The sequence below is a fragment of the Salvelinus namaycush genome, chromosome 20 (assembly GCF_016432855.1).
Source record: "Salvelinus namaycush isolate Seneca chromosome 20, SaNama_1.0, whole genome shotgun sequence".
In the NCBI taxonomy this organism is placed as follows: domain Eukaryota; kingdom Metazoa; phylum Chordata; class Actinopteri; order Salmoniformes; family Salmonidae; genus Salvelinus; species Salvelinus namaycush.
The window spans coordinates 45,322,976-45,338,576 of record NC_052326.1 but is presented as its reverse complement, the minus strand read 5'-3'; the positions used below and the strand labels follow the sequence as shown (position 1 = coordinate 45,338,576).

Genomic DNA, 15,601 nt, shown 5'->3' with positions numbered 1-15,601 from the left:
AATGATTTGACAGAGCTTGAAAAATCCAGAAAATAACAGGCAAATATTGTGCAATCCAGGTGTGCAAAGCACTTAGTGACAAACCCAGAAAGACTCACAGCTGTAGTCGCTGCCAATGGAGATCGTAACATGTATTGACTCAGGGGGTGTGAATACTTATGTAAATGAAAGTTTTTCTGTATTCCATTTTCAATAAAGTTATGAAAATTTCAAAAAACATGTTTTCACATTGTCACTATGGGGTATCATGGGTAAACCGCAGATCATTTTTTAAATCCATTTTAAATTCAGGCTGTAACAACAAAATGTGTAATAAGTCAATTGGTATGAAAACTTTCTGAAGACACTGTAGAAGCAATTGCATCATCATTTCTCTTTCGTTACCTTAAAGTGTGTGTTCACATTGAATAGCATTGGCCGTGTCGTTAAACACACACACACACAAACACAGAGAGAACCCTTTTTATTACTGGAAAAAACAAAACTGTTTTCCCCCTTTTGGGAGCTATGTGTCATCTCAGCAGTCCTACCCCAACTGGACTGTAAAATATAACACACTTCTTATTATGCTAAGGCGCTTTCTCAGTAAAACAGTACTGTTGCATTTGGCGCATAGACACTCCCATATCAGTATGCCTATAAGCCGTGTCTCAGTCGATGTACGATACGAGGCGGCCACCAGTCACCACCCTTTGTATTAATATCCCCCAGACAGAAATAAATGCTAAATCCAGGGGGGGGGGGCTCCTTGGTGTTTGAACCAATAAACAACACTTCTTTATCTGCCCCAACCTCGCCCAAACTACTTAGCAGGGCCCATGGCACACTTCCCAGAATCTGTCCTGACCTGACCCTGCCACAGAAATGCAGCACTCATTCCACAACGCATGGAGGGTCTGAGGTGTTCTCCCCCAGGCAAATCTAAAGGAGAATTATATTGTAATATAACAAGACTATATATCAATTGTAACAGGTACATTTGACTACTTTGGTACACTATACGATAAGTGACATTTGTCCAAATACTTATGACATCTTCAAATGTGGGGACTAGATCTATAAATTACTAAAACATATACAGTACCAGTCAAAAGTTTGGACACCTACTCACTGAAGGGTTTTTTATTTTTTACATGATTCCATGTGTGTTATTTCATAATTTTGATCTTCACTATTATTCAACAATGTAGAAAATAGTAAAAAAAAAGAATAGAAAAAACAAAAAGTGTGTCCAAAACTTTCACAGGTACTGTATATGCAACAGCTATCAGTGGAGTATGTAGCCTAAAAAGCATGAGATAAAAATATTTTATCGTTACTATGACATGTTTTGTTATAAAGTAAATCAGCCGGTTGGGGAGATATTACATTGCAACAATAAAACCTGGAAGGAACAGACAAATCGAGCCTGGACTTTAGAACACACCGGACCATTTTTTCCCTCAAGGACCCCAAACTAGCCTTTTTTCCCCCTCTCGAGGCCCCCTCACCGGCCCATTTTCTTCTTAAGGGCCCCGCTATTAGCCATATAATGTTCATTTTACACAACAACAAAAAATCTAGACAGGCCCATCTGGCATTAGCCAGAAATGCCAGATGGCCAATCCGCCCCGGTCCTAGGCTACAATACTATGAATGTGCAAATAGCCTAATAGAATCCCTCAGTCAAGAGAATCCATTACAGAGAGCTGCAGCGCTTGCATTAAAACCAGTGGAAACAGTACGGAATGGACAATTTATAGATACCAGTGTTTTAAACACAGATTAGATGCATGTGCTTGTTCCATAATATATTGAATCCTTAATTTGTGTGCGGTTAAATTAACAATATAAAAATGTAAATTACTTGGGGGGGTGCATCAAGATGGCTTGAGAATATTTTCAGCTAAACTCGCAGAATGGAGAAAGCAAGGAATTTATGAATTATTTTCATATTTTTAAAAACAAAGACAATGCGCATTTCACCCTCATTCAATGGACAAGAAGCCATTTTCTATATAAAATTGTACAACAGAAACATAAGTATTTTTGTCTGGCTGAGCCTGAGATACTGTAGTTACAGATTAGTAGTTAATAGTACTTGTACATTATTTAAGCACTAAGGCCTGAGGTGGTGTGGTATAAGAGTTGCCTTATTGCTATTATAAACTGGTTACCAATGTAATTAGAGCAGTGAAAACAAATGGCTTGTCATACCCGTGGTATACGGTCTGATATACCACGGCTGTCAGCCAATCAACATTCAGTGCTCGAACCACCCAGTTTATAAATAGTTATATAAATGGTAGTTAGTAGTTTCAGCATATATAATATGGTTTCAACAGCTATGAGTTTCAGTACAAACAAAGATGTAGAACGCAGATTTGATAAAACTATGACATTGCAGTAGGGCAGTGAGAGGTTCCGAGGCAGGATTTGAACCTGGCACCTTAGGGCCCAGAGGTGGACACATTACAGCGTTGCAGTGAGCTTGGGATAGCTATATACATTCCAAGACAAGACAAGCAAACATGCAGCTTGTCGTTCCATATAAAAACTGTGTTTCAAATGTACATATTAGACAGACCGATGTGGATCTTTCAGCTCTAGAACCTACTGACTGTTCTTTTACGTTTCACACAAATGTGTAACATACAGTGTGAGTGTAACATAAATGACAGACGAGTGTACAAAACATTAGGTACACCCGCTCTTTCCATGACAGACTGACCAGGTGAATGTAGGTGAAAGCTATGATCCCTTATTGATGTCACTTGTTAAATCCACTTCAATCAGTGTAGATTAAGAGGAGACGGGTTAAAGAAGGATTTTTTAAACCTTGAGACATGGATTGTGTGTGTGCCATTCAGAGGGTGAATGGGCAAGACAAAATACTTTCATGCTCAACAGTTTCCCATGTGTATCAAGAATGGTCCACCACCCAAAGGAAATCCAGCCAACTTGACACAACATGGGCCAGCTTCCATGTGGAATGCTTTCGACACATTGTAGAGTCTATGTGGCCGTGGCTTGCTATATAAAGCAGGCAGACAGGCATCAACTCATTCAGTTACTGTTCGGTTGAACGTTAGAATGGGCAAAACAAGTGACCCAAGCAACTTTTGAGCGTGGTATGTCATCGGTGCCAGTATGTCAGAAACGGCCCTGGCAAGACAAAAAGATCGAAGTGCCTTTGAACAGGGTATGGTAGTACGTGCTAGGCACGCCGGTTTGTGTCAAGAACTGCAACGCTGCTGGGTTTTTCACACTCGACAGTTTCCCGTTCCTAATGTTTTATACACTCAGTGTAGTGAACAGGTTGGAAAACAGAAAAGCAACATCAGTTGATCATGTAAGTCAGCCATTGGGGAGGGGGAAAGGGGGATACCTAGTCAGTTGTACAACTGAATGCCTTCAACTGAAATGTGTCTTCCACATTTAACCCAAACCCTCTGAATCAGAGAGGTGCGGGGGGCTGCCTTAATCAACATCCACGTCTTCGGCGCCCGGGGAACAGTGGGTTAAACTGCCTTGCTCAGGGGCAGAACAAAATTTTTTTCCTTGTCAGCTCGAGATTCGATCCAGAAACCTTTTTGGTTACTGGCCCAATGCTAACCACTAGGCTACCTGCCGCCCCATGGAAGGTGGCGATTAGCAAAGAACTCCAGACTTCACTGCGACAACAACTGAAAAACAAAAGGCAAAACACAATAATAGTGTAACAGAGTTGGAAACCATATTCAACCATGAACGATAAATCGATAAATACAACCATTCAAAGCTAGAATAACAATAAATCACAGAACTCATCATACCTTATATTTTAAACTCCAGCTGTGCAGATTTATTCAAGACGTGTTACTGTAAATATGCTATCTTTTTGGCAACATTTTATTTTTATGGCAATGGGAAGTCCAACATGGTACAAAGGAAATCACCTTTTTCACTGTCTCCTTGATGTAGGACTTCTTGTTTGACAGGTCATGACGAGGGTACATTTTAAAAACCTGAAACCCATCGTAAGAGAATAAGCAAACCGTAAGTAACGACAATGACTATATATTGTTTAAAAAAAAAAAGTTAATCTATCAGGTTGTTAAGATGCACTGTTAAATGAATCCATGAGGAAATGTGTGAGCGTTCAGTGTATGAACTAAAAGATTACAATGACTAACCTTCTTGAAAATGTCCTTCATTGTGACTTTCTCCAGGTCGACATGGGCCACCAGTTTCTTCACTGTTGTTTTCAGCTCCTCATTTGATGGCTTCCTGGTCATCATCTTAACCAAGGGTTCGTCATCCGAACTGTCATCTGTGATGTCATCATCTGATTCTGAAAGCAGCACTTAAACCAAAAGTGAGAGAAACAATGAAAAACACACAAGTTTTTTTAAAAGAGTTGTGTCAGTGCTGTAAAAACACATACAGCACCCTGTGAAAGCATTTATTAGGCTACCTTGCAGTTTTAACATTGCTGTTTGTTCCGGACCTACACATCCTAAATTGCAATGTCTTGACTAAAAACTCACCTGTTTTCCTTTGCATCAAACGCCTTATCTTTGCTTTCCTCATTGCTTCAATCTGTAATCCAACAGGTGCCAATTTAATATCTGGCACTAAGAAACCATCATTCACATGACATTACAATAATCTCAAATCGATCTAGAGACTAATGACAACCTGCTATGCACAGCCATTAAGCCTAGACCTGGGACGATAAACCAAAAATTATCGACACCGACCGTACGATCACTTTTCACAGGCATTTTGATGATATCATTTATTACAATGAGTATTCTACACTAGAGAAATGTGAAGTTTGCAATGAAATCAGTTTGCTAACATGGGTGATTGTTAATGGGACAACTGATGGCTACAACCATTAAACTAGTAGTAGTTTAAAAGAGAATAAAAACTGTGGTGCACATTAATGTTAAACTTATCGTTCTATTTACCATCATCGCATCAGTTCAGGCAATTCATCGCGATATGGATTTTTGTCTCTAATTTAGCCTATATCATCCAAATTAATTTAAACTCGCCTGCTGTTCATATTCGTTGTCCTCAAAATCTGTTGAGGTAAGATCAGAGATCTCAGAAACATCCTCCTCATCTGAACATGGTTGCCACATATTTCTGTGTACTGCCTCAATCTTTGTATGTGTGTTTGGCAATACTCTCTTCAGGGGAAAAATAGTCTGCAGGGAACAACGTGTGTTAGTATTCCAGTGAAGTTCTGCACTTTACTGCATGTAAACATTAGGATGAGGTGAATATCTATGGGAATATTTACAGTATAGCTTAAATGCGTAGATTCGGGTACATTATAGCAGATTCAATATAGCCCTGTTTGTTCAAAGCTATGCTCAACCAATAACTTCAAAGTATTGAAAGACTCCAAGATCTGAAGAACCCCCATTCCAAATCACAGTCAGGTGAAAGATGATCACATTTCCTCTTACCTTGGCTGAGGCTTGGTTGATACCATAACCATCCTCATCGTTGGAGTTACCAACATAGTCTAATCTCTTGTGCCTCAACCCAGCCCTCTTGGTTTGAGAACCGCTGCTATTTTGTTGTTCAGCTTCCAGTTCTCGGTCTCTCCCCTCCTCAGTACTCTGATGTGACCTGCTCTGAGTTCTACTGGATTTACTTGTTTGTTTGACTGTTGGACAAGAAACATAGCAGAGCGATGGGCACTTCTGCTTAATTTGACAGTAGAGAAATTAAGTATGGTGGGCGTGTACATTGATGGCGTCGGTGGGATTTTTAATCATGATTCACATGCCTACATATATTTCATGATAATTAGCCAAAACATTAATGAGCCACTCTAGATCATTAACGTATTTCTGTCAGGCGTTGTGAACTAAAATGTCTGATAATTACCTGCGGGAGATGCAGTTTCACCCTCTGAGGGAGAAGTAGCAGGGCTGGTTGGGGGTTCTCTGCGGCATCGGGGGGTTGTGCGACGAGGAGACGGTGTCTTGCTGTCTCTTTTCCTTGCCGACTCCAGTTTCATCTCCCTCTCATACTCTTCCTCAGTAATAACCCTAGCTTTCAGTGAGGTCTTCATCTTCTTTGGTCTCGTCTTCTTTTGATTATCTATCTCTGTGAAGACCTCAGCCAATTCTGGATTATTCAGTCCTGCTGCTACCAGGGGGTGGGACATGTACTTGCTGGGAGTTACTGCTGGTGGTGGCGCTGATGGAGTGGGGCTGGAGGGAGTCGCAGTCTTTTGGGGCTGTTGCTTTTTGGATGTCAAGGGAACTATTTTACTCCAATCTATGGCACTGGGATTGAAGGGGAAGATCCCAGCTTTTCTGAACCCGCTGACTACAATCTTCCGCTCTTCGCATTGCTGGTACGGCTGACGGAGAACCATGGGAAAGTCCATCTTGGAAATGACTACGGAGTTTTTGAAGTGGCAAAGGTCTCCAGCCACCTTGAAAAACCCAGTCTTCAAAGCAGAGAAGTAGGTCAAATCCAGGGGCTGCAGAATGTGAGAGCTGTTTGGAGGAAGGAGCACAACGTTTTCTTTTCTTGCTGCCTCAATCACCTCCGGATCCAGGTGACTTTTGTGTCCATCAAACACCAGCAGCAGGGGACGTGTTTTCACAGCATACTTGATGAAATTATTCACAAACCACCCCCTGAAGAGTTCATTGTCAATGTATCCTGATGGTGATGTGCCATAGAGAGCATTAGCTGGACCTTCCTTGGTGTAAGGTCCTCCTGGGAATCTCTTTCCAAAAATTATGAAAGGGGGGACATCTTCACCAGCCGCATTAAAGCAAGCCAGTACTGACACACGGTCACGTGTACCAAGTGCCTGGATGCAATTCTTCTTTGAGCCCTTTGGTGCAAGGACCTTTCTTTTAGATGCATCCATCTGGAACCCTGTCTCATCACAGTTGTACATCTGAGAAGGTTTATCCTTCAACCCATGTTGCTCCAGCGTCTTCTCCATGAGCTCAAAGTATTCAGTCATATCAGGTTTTGTAGCCTGGTTGGCTCTGCATCTATTAAGGACGTCGTCTACCTTCTGCATGCTCTGGGTTTTGCCTCCGTCTAAAAAACAACCACTATGTTTGGCCTAATGGTGTGACGTTATCTCCTGAGTTTCTTCTACCTCCTAATGGCAGTGCCATATGCCACTCTGGCCTTGGTTAGGGGGAACCTTTCCACTTTGTCTGTCACCTGTGGTGGACCTTGGTACTTTAAACATTACAGATGCCATTACTGATTAACATGCCCTTTTTGCATGCCCCTATAGCCTTCTCCGTGTTTTCATTACTACAAACTTTTATTTTGGTTTGTAATTGAATATACCATGTGGTCTCTGCAAGGACATGCAAACAATATAAATACAAATTATCAAGTCATGGTTAGTCCCATTCGCATCTCAAAGTTGGCTAACGTTAGTTACTTGTAGCTAGCTATATACTTTTCTAAATCTCTTAATAAATGTCATAGTTAGGCCCTACCAGCTAAAATAATAAATCACTGGTTAATTTATCAAATATCATGACAAAGACATGATAAGCACGGCATCGTATCTCTCTAGCTAACGTTAGCTAGCTAACAGTTATATTACCAAAATGCATGCCAGCCAGGTCACGTTAGATAACGTTAGCAAGCTAGCGAACGTAAGTGTTTACCAGACACTGTTAACATTGCTAGCCACTACGCATATGCGTCGATTTGGTGATTTCATTTCAGCTCGCCGGGTGAGAGGAATATTACTTTATGACCAATGGAATTTTCTCATTGTGAAACGTCGTCCAACTGGTGCCCCGAGCGAGCTAAAGCAACCGACTGTTTTGTTTGTCAATCACTGCCACCTTCAAATGTTTTTTTGTTGTTGCAAAGTTCTGCTTAAGTAAATAAAAGTAATGATAATATGATCACTAAAACAGCCTATATGACTAATGGGTTGTAATGTAATTCCAATGTCCATTGACTTATATAAAATTACTTTTTATAAGGTATATCTCAACTAACCTCAATTTATTCTACTCATACCCTGCTGTCACTGCAAGACGTACTGCAAATTGTATTAATTTGAATGGGATTAATAGGAAGTGGAATGGCTGTCCTAGAAGGGCTGTGTTATGCAAGCATACTTCAAAACAAAACAAACTATTGAAACATTAAAGTAGTGATGGCGCCAGATCACCATTGACAATAAACTCACATGATGATACAAACTTAAGCACAATTCAGTACTATCATACCCCCCCCTTTTTTTACACTTTTTTATTTATTTATTTCACCTTTATTTAACCAGGTAGGCCAGTTGAGAACAAGTTCTCATTTACAACTGCGACCTGGCCAAGATAAAGCAAAGCAGTGCGACAAAAACAATACAGTTACACATGGGATAAACAAACGTACAGTCAATAACACAATATAAAAATCTATATACAGTGTGTGCAAATGTAGTAAGATTAGGGAGGTAAGGCAAGAAATAGGCAACAGTGGCAAAATAATGACAATTTAGCATTAACACTGGAGTGATAGATGTGCAGATGATGATGTGCAAGTAGAGATACTGGGGTGCAAAAGAGCAAAAATAAATAACAATATGGGGATGAGGTAGTTGGGTGGGCTATTTACAGATGGGCTGTGTACAGGTGCAGTGATCGGCAAGCTGCTCTGACAGCTGATGCTTAAAGTTAGTGAGGGAGATATAAGTCTTGAGGATTTTAGACCATCTTTATCAAGAGCTCACAAGCAGAGATCTCCTCTAACCCTCACAAATAGTTAATGAAATACAGTATAATAAGGTAGTCTTTCCAGAATCTAGCTCACTTTTTCACAAAGCATCTCCAACCATTCCAGCTCCAAAGCCTCAGGTAGTCCCTTTCCAGTCAACAGTGAGAAAAGCATTAGACAATAGCATCACCAAGTGGTGAGAAAGGTGAAGTGTGACAAATCAGTTTCCTAACTTCTGCTTCTTCCAGTGGAAATTCATGTACCAAACAATATAGGAACTCTTCTTCTTTCAACTATCCATTCCGTCTCAAAGGACCTAAAGGTAACTACAAACATTGTGCCTAGTTCTGCTAGCTCAATGAGCGGGAATAGAGCACCCAAAGTCTGAGAGAAAGATTGAATATCCTCAGAATTACAAAAAAGACCAACTCAGTTGGGAAGGGACTACAGGGTCTATGAACAAACACATTCACCCAGTTGTCCTGGGCGGTAGATTTGCATGACTATTGTGAAATTGCTGGATTTGAGCACCCAACCCCTTTTGTCATACTCAAGCCAAAGGCTAGCTCATTCCCCGGGCATTTCCAACCATTCCAGGCCCAAAGCACTCAGCTTCTAATATTGAGATGGGCGAGGAGCGAACAGTGCCATTAATTCATACATAGTGGGTTTCATTAATACCTTCTGGTAGATTTTGTGTGTGTGGGGGAACTGTAACTCGTCAACAAGGCTTCTGTTTGCAGCGAACATGTTGCCAGAGTAACAATTTCAGTTGAATGAACATTCCAAAATGTACAATTTTTTAAGGATTACTGTGGATTTTTAGCGACAATATTCAAACTGAAAATGACGACGCTATTCCTAAAATATAGTCAAAGTCTGCCTGGACACTTGATTATTTTTTGCGGACGTTTAGACCTGAAACAGACACTTGTGTTCGCGGCTAACACAAATGTCATGTTAGCAAACTATTTCCCTTTCCCAGGAAGGGACAGGGCAGATGGGAAACCGGAGTTATGCTCCTACGATGTCTGGGTATTTATATCCCCACTTTCCATGAGCAGGAGTGTCACCTCAAAAATAGCCATGAAACTCTCCGAATAGGAATGGGAAAGTGTGTGTAAGACAAAACATCGCTCTCCATTGAGGAATGCACCTAGTCAACAAGGACCCTATTTTGGCTCACACATTGACATGAACAACTCAAACATTGGCAATGGCATACAAGAGAGCAATGTGCATTGGTGACATTGCAGTATCTGTGGGTTGGAGTAATGTAACGTGTAGACAACATTGCCCATCATAAACATGAATATTATACAACATATAAAGACAAATGGATCGCTGTTTACCCATGCCACTGTTTTTTCTCTAGATCAGGGATATTCAAGTCGTACCCTGGAGGTCCAGAGTACGGTTGCTTTTGTTGCTCTTCTACCTGATAATTAATTGTACCCACCTGGTGTCCAAGGTCTAAATCAGTCCCTGATAAGAGGGAAGAATGGGGGGGGAAGCAGTGGAACTGGCACTGGGGTCCAGATACTATATACGCTACATGACCAAACGTATGTGGACATTCGTCAAAAATCTCATTCCAAAATCATGGGCATTAATATGGACTTGGTCACCCCTTTGCTGCTATGACAGCCTCCACTCTTCTGGGAAGGCTTTCCACTAGATGTTGGAACATTGCTGCGGGGACTTCCATTCAGCCACAAGAACATTAGTGAGGTCGGGCACTGATGTTGGTTGATTAGGCCTGGTTCGCAATCAGCGTTCCAATTCATCCCAAAGGTGTTTGACGGGGTTGAGGTCAGGGCTCTGTGCAGGCCAGTAAAGTTCTTCCACACCGATCTCGACAAACCATTTCTGTATGGACCTTGCTTTGTGCACGGGGGCATTGTCATGCTGAAACAGAAAAAAGCCTTCCCCAAACTGTTGCCAAAAAGTTGGAAGCACAGAATCATCGAGAATGTAATTGTATGCTGTAGCGTTAAGATTTCCCTTAACTGGAACTAAGGGGGCCATGAAAACCAGCCCCAGACCATTATTCCTCCTCCACCAAACTTTACAGTTGGTACTATGCATTGGGGGAGGTAGTGTTATCCTAGCATCCGCCAAACCCAGATTTGTCCGCCGGACTGCCAGATGGTGAAGCGTGTCCAATGGCGGTGAGCTTTACACCACTCCAGCCAACGCTTGGCATTGCGCATGGTGATCTTAGGCTTGTGTGCAGCTGCTCGGCCATAGAAACCCATTTCATGAAGCTCCTGAAAAACAGTTATGGTGCTGACGTTGCTTCCAGAGGCAGTTTGGAACTTGGTAGTGAGTGTTGCAACCAAGGGCAGACTATTTTTACGAGCTACGCGCTTCAGCCCTCGTCGGTCCCGTTCTGTGAGCTTGTGTGGCCTACCACTTTGCGGCTGAGACGTTGTTGCTCCTAGACATTTCTACTTCACAATAACAGCACTTACGAACTGGTCCTTGTTGAAAGGTGGCATCCTATGAAGGTGCCACATTGAAAGTCACTGAGGTCTTCAGTAAGGCCATTCTACTGCCAATGTTTGGCTATGGAGATTTCATGGCTGTGTGCTCAATTTTATACACTAATTAGCCGAATCCACTAATTTGAAGGGGGTGTCCACATTCTTTTGTATATATAGTGTAGATCTGGGGTATTCAAATCTTACTCTATGAGGTCCGGACTACTGCTGTTTTTCTGTTCTATCTGATAATTAATTGCCCGCTCCAGGTCCAAATCAGTCCCTGATTAGAGGGGAAAATGACACTGATGAAGGCCGAAACGTTGCCTGAATGAAATAAATACTAAAAAGAAACCTTGTATCTCCTTTTTGAGTGCGGACCAGCTACACAATTTTGGTATTCTATTTGCATTTTGGTCGATGCACCTGTTTTGAGTTTAATGGTCACAATACGTTTCATTGATTCAAGTATTATCATAACAGCACAAAGTTGAGCTTGTCAACGGTCACAACAGGACCTGATTTATGACAGACCTAGATCATGTCAAGCCCTCCCTGGTGTGAAGTCATACATACATGCAGTTCACATTTTGAGAACCGACTAGTAAAAAGACCCACTGGAGCCATGTCGCAATGTGGCCACTTTTAATACAACTATAGCAGACGCAACGCATAGGTGCGTAACGGACACCACTTCCTCTTCAACTTTGATCCCCGGGGAGCATGAGTAACACCCTTCAATCGCCGACGACTGCCATCCCTCGCTCATTTCTCTTTTCACTTGACCTTTTTAATACTAACCGGTATATCACCCCTTCTCGCCTTCTGACAGCAAACTAAATGGGACTTGCGACATGGTGTGCGGCGAATGCCAGGGATACTTGAATACCTTTGACTAAACACAAGCCATTTCTAGAGAGAGAGGACACCCTACTGTCTGCACGTGTGAGTGATTGAGAGAATTCTCTAAGTTAGCCACCGATTCAATTTCCACCAGGTAATATCTCCATTGGAAATTATACTGTATTTCTTATCAACATTAACATCAATGAATGAGGTCAAAGCATCCAACAAAGTCCTGTGTCATGCTAAATCAGGTTGACATGGTTAAATACTGCCAACAGCTATGGAGTCATACATTGCCTGGAGTCCAAAAGACAGTGAGGAACAATCATTAGCAAACTCCTGTAACCACCATGCCATGTGATACTGTGATTAAAATGACAATTATCCACATAGAATCCACTCACATAGAATCCACTCAGATTCAACTAATCAGGGTGTTGTTAAGTTAGATGAAGTGTGGTAGGGCTGGGCTGGAACAAAAACGATTGCACACACATCTAGCCTCGAGGAACTGACTTTCAATCAGTTCAATCTGAACCGTTTGTGATTGTGTTTGTTATATCTCACATAACACTTTGGTTTTAGAAGTGGGGTGGCATTTGTATTAGTATTTTTTTATTTATATTTTTCAGTTGGATGAACAGCCTACACGACCGCTCAGAGGTGTCTGCATGGTCCTAAAGCGCACCCGTACCATGTTTTGTATCACATTCCAATGATAAAAATGGAGGAGGGGACAAAAATGCAATTTCAGAATGTGGGGGTGACATGCCCACCCCGTTCCCAGTGAAAGTTGCGCTCCTGCATGACACTATCCATATACATGTCCCGTAAATGCTATTGGTTGTGTCACAGACAGCGCATTCTCCATAGACTAGGTGGAAGTTGCTACATTATGGTTTAAGACTGGGGGTCCTGGCTAGAATCATTGGTTTTGTTTACATGTTGATGGGTCACAAGACAACTCCAAAAAGCATTAGGCGAGATACTCACAGCACAATAAATTGAGAAGTGGTATAACTACCTAGATAGTACAGAATCATGGTCAATCTATTCATATCCCATTCAAGTCCCCCAAATGATTGTCTCCTGAGGTAATATTGTAATAATATTATAATTTTCCATTTAGCCGATGCTTTAATCCAAAGCTACTTACAGTAATACATCCATACATCTTCCGATGGGTTGCCCCAGTGTGATTCAAATGCACAACCCTGACATTGCAAATGCCATGCTCTACAAATTAAGCCACTGAAGGGTTAAACGTTTAGCGAATTGCAGAGATGTCAACAAGTCCCTCACTTACCTCAGCCAGCTGCAGGATTTCAACAGGGACACCGTGGACCACTACTTTTGTGGATCCATCAGGTTCTGGAACGCATCTCTTTCCATTGTGACGCTGGGTACTGTGAACGCATCCCATAGATACGGTAGTACTCTTCTCTTGTTTTTTATGTCAGTTATCCGGTTATCCCAAGGACCTGCTCTCCTTCCTTATATTTCTTTTCAAAGGGACCCACTCTCTTTTCTTCACAGTGTATCTGGGTTCTCCCTTTGCTTCTTTGGCACTCTTATTTTAGCCCCCCCCAAACCCTTCTCCCTTTCCTTCCCGACTGCTCACTCCAATCTGCCAGGACTGGACCCCTCAGCCTCCACTCAGTCCCTCTCTCCTCTCTCTGGCTGTCCCATCTCTCCCTTTCTCCCTCTGTCACGAGCTGTTCTCCCTTCCCTTCCAGCCTGCACAAACCTTCCTCTCTCTCTCTCATCTCCTGTTACACCTCTCTGACTGCCCTCTCTCTCCCCTTTCAACCTTTAAAGAAACACCCTTCTCTTGCTCTCTCTCGCGCACCATCTCTTTTTACAATGTTCTCTCTAGCTGTTCCCCCCTCCTGTCAGCCTGCTGCACAGACCCTCCCCTCTACCCCCCTACAGGGAGAGGGGCAGCTGTTTTGGTTAGGCTGACATCAGCCTTCCCCATTTCTTGGTGTATGTTCAGCCTCTCTCTTTCTCTCCTCTCATATGGGAGCGATTAGATAGCGCCGCTCACTACGACACCCTGCCCGGACTCTGCAACTTTGCACGTGAAGGGAGCAGATAGTGAAACAGTTCCTTCCTACCATTTTTCCTCTCCTCCATGTTATGTGGGAACAACAAGAGAGAGTGCCTCACACACTCAAATAGCCTGTCCACCCACCCGGAACCTAAAACTCTACTTTTAGGTAGAGAGAACACACACAGGACATCAGTACTGTAGTTCTCTCTATTTCTCACCCTTTCCCCCTCTATGTTTTCCCTAAATATCCCTCTCAACTGAAAACAATGAAAGACTGTTCCTTTAGAACTGTATATATCAAGGGGATGTTGTGGTTAGTAAAAGTAGCGAGGCTGGAGAGGGTCTGCTCCTGTCCTGCGGGAGTCACATGGGGAGCTGGACCTCCTCAGAGAGCCAGCTGGTATTCCGGCCCAACCATCAGGAATAACACTCCACAGCAAAGAACAGCAGGTGGGGAACACAAACACAGTTACACCCCCCCCAACAATGAATTCCCATTCAAAATCCTATTTTCCCTGACCCTAAAATAGCCTTTTTACAAGTAAGGACTGGCAAAATGTCAATTCCCTGAATTTTAGGTGGTTTACTATTCTTGTGAGGACTTCTGGTACTCAAGTATAGTAAAATGTGTACACAAACACCTGTCAGCATTCCTGAGGCAAATCATCAAGATGCTGATGACTGTTTTAGCAGAGGAGTCCAGGACCCTCCTGTCCCTGTCGAGCAGGCGTGAGGGAGGGGGACGGGTGGCACAGCAGGACCCTCACCACTTGCCATCATGAGTTCTGTACACAGTGGGGGTTGAAGAGTGATCACTACCAGAGAAACAAACTGACATCTATGTTCAGGTCAGGACCACACCTGGGGTGTATTCATTGAGGTGAAATGTTCACAACGGTGCAGATTGAAATAGAGCAGACTTCCATATTCTGCATGACAATCATATCTGTTAAACATAATTCATTTCTATCTGAAGGTTTAACTGCGGCACAATGCAAACTGACACCTAATTATTGCTGATTAATGGCCGTCCTTGTCAAGGAACTGCATAAATACAAATTCATATAATGGGCTCTATGGAATAACATTACATATACAGATGAAGTAGGAAGATTACATACACCTTAGCCAAATACATTTAAACTCAGTTTTTCACAATTCCTGACATTTAATCCTAGTAATAATTCCCTGTCTTAGGTCAGTTAGGATCACCACTTTATTTTAAGAATGTGAAATGTCAGAATAATAGTAGAGAGAATGATTTATTTGAGCTTTAATTTCTTTCATCACATTCCCAGTGGGTCAGAAGTTTACAATTAGTATTTGGTAGCATTGCCGTTAAATTGTTTAACTTGGGTCAAACGTTTTGGGTAGCCTTCCACAATAAGTTGGATGAATTTTGGCCCATTCCTCCTGACAGAGCTGGTGTAACTGAGTCAGGTTTGTGGGCCTCCTTGCTCGCACACACTTTTTCAGTTCTGCGATACATTTTTAAGGTCAAGGATTGGTGATGGCCACTCCA

General features: G+C 42.2%; 2 protein-coding genes across 3 annotated transcripts; both read right to left on the bottom strand.

Moving 5' to 3' along the window:
* Window positions 1–3,552: 3,552 nt before the first annotated feature.
* On the bottom strand, window positions 3,553–13,789 carry LOC120064646 (protein DEK-like). Of its 2 annotated transcripts, XM_039015271.1 has the most exons (5): window positions 13,333–13,789; window positions 4,509–4,560; window positions 4,155–4,324; window positions 3,918–3,986; window positions 3,553–3,665 (listed from the first exon to the last, which is right to left on the bottom strand). In XM_039015271.1, exons 1-5 carry the CDS (start codon window positions 13,447–13,449, stop codon window positions 3,651–3,653), a joined length of 423 nt encoding a protein of 140 aa, XP_038871199.1. In that variant the 5' UTR covers window positions 13,450–13,789; the 3' UTR covers window positions 3,553–3,650. The 2 variants fall into 2 exon arrangements, 1 of the variants encoding a protein (XP_038871199.1); XR_005478622.1 differs by lacking the exon at window positions 4,509–4,560 and having other exon boundaries at window positions 13,333–13,787.
* On the bottom strand, window positions 4,930–6,415 carry LOC120064645. The gene is made up of 3 exons (XM_039015269.1): window positions 5,869–6,415; window positions 5,442–5,644; window positions 4,930–5,177 (listed from the first exon to the last, which is right to left on the bottom strand). Exons 1-3 carry the CDS (start codon window positions 6,374–6,376, stop codon window positions 5,007–5,009), a joined length of 882 nt encoding a protein of 293 aa, XP_038871197.1. The 5' UTR covers window positions 6,377–6,415; the 3' UTR covers window positions 4,930–5,006.
* Window positions 13,790–15,601: the final 1,812 nt, after the last annotated feature.

Excerpts from the sequence above, each read along its gene's own strand:
- LOC120064645 (XM_039015269.1), bottom strand. The coding sequence starts at position 6,376 with ATGGACTTTCCCATGGTTCTCCGTCAGCCGTACCAGCAATGCGAAGAG. Across the intron at positions 5,645-5,868 it reads TGAAACTGCATCTCCCGCAG|TCAAACAAACAAGTAAATCC; the intron begins GTAATTATCAGA and ends CTTGTCCAACAG. Across the intron at positions 5,178-5,441 it reads TCAACCAAGCCTCAGCCAAG|ACTATTTTTCCCCTGAAGAG; the intron begins GTAAGAGGAAAT and ends TGTTCCCTGCAG.
- LOC120064646 (XM_039015271.1), bottom strand. The coding sequence starts at position 13,449 with ATGGGATGCGTTCACAGTACCCAGCGTCACAATGGAAAGAGATGCGTT. Across the intron at positions 4,325-4,508 it reads TTTGATGCAAAGGAAAACAG|TGCTGCTTTCAGAATCAGAT; the intron begins GTGAGTTTTTAG and ends TTTTGGTTTAAG. Across the intron at positions 3,987-4,154 it reads TGAAGGACATTTTCAAGAAG|GTTTTTAAAATGTACCCTCG; the intron begins GTTAGTCATTGT and ends GATGGGTTTCAG.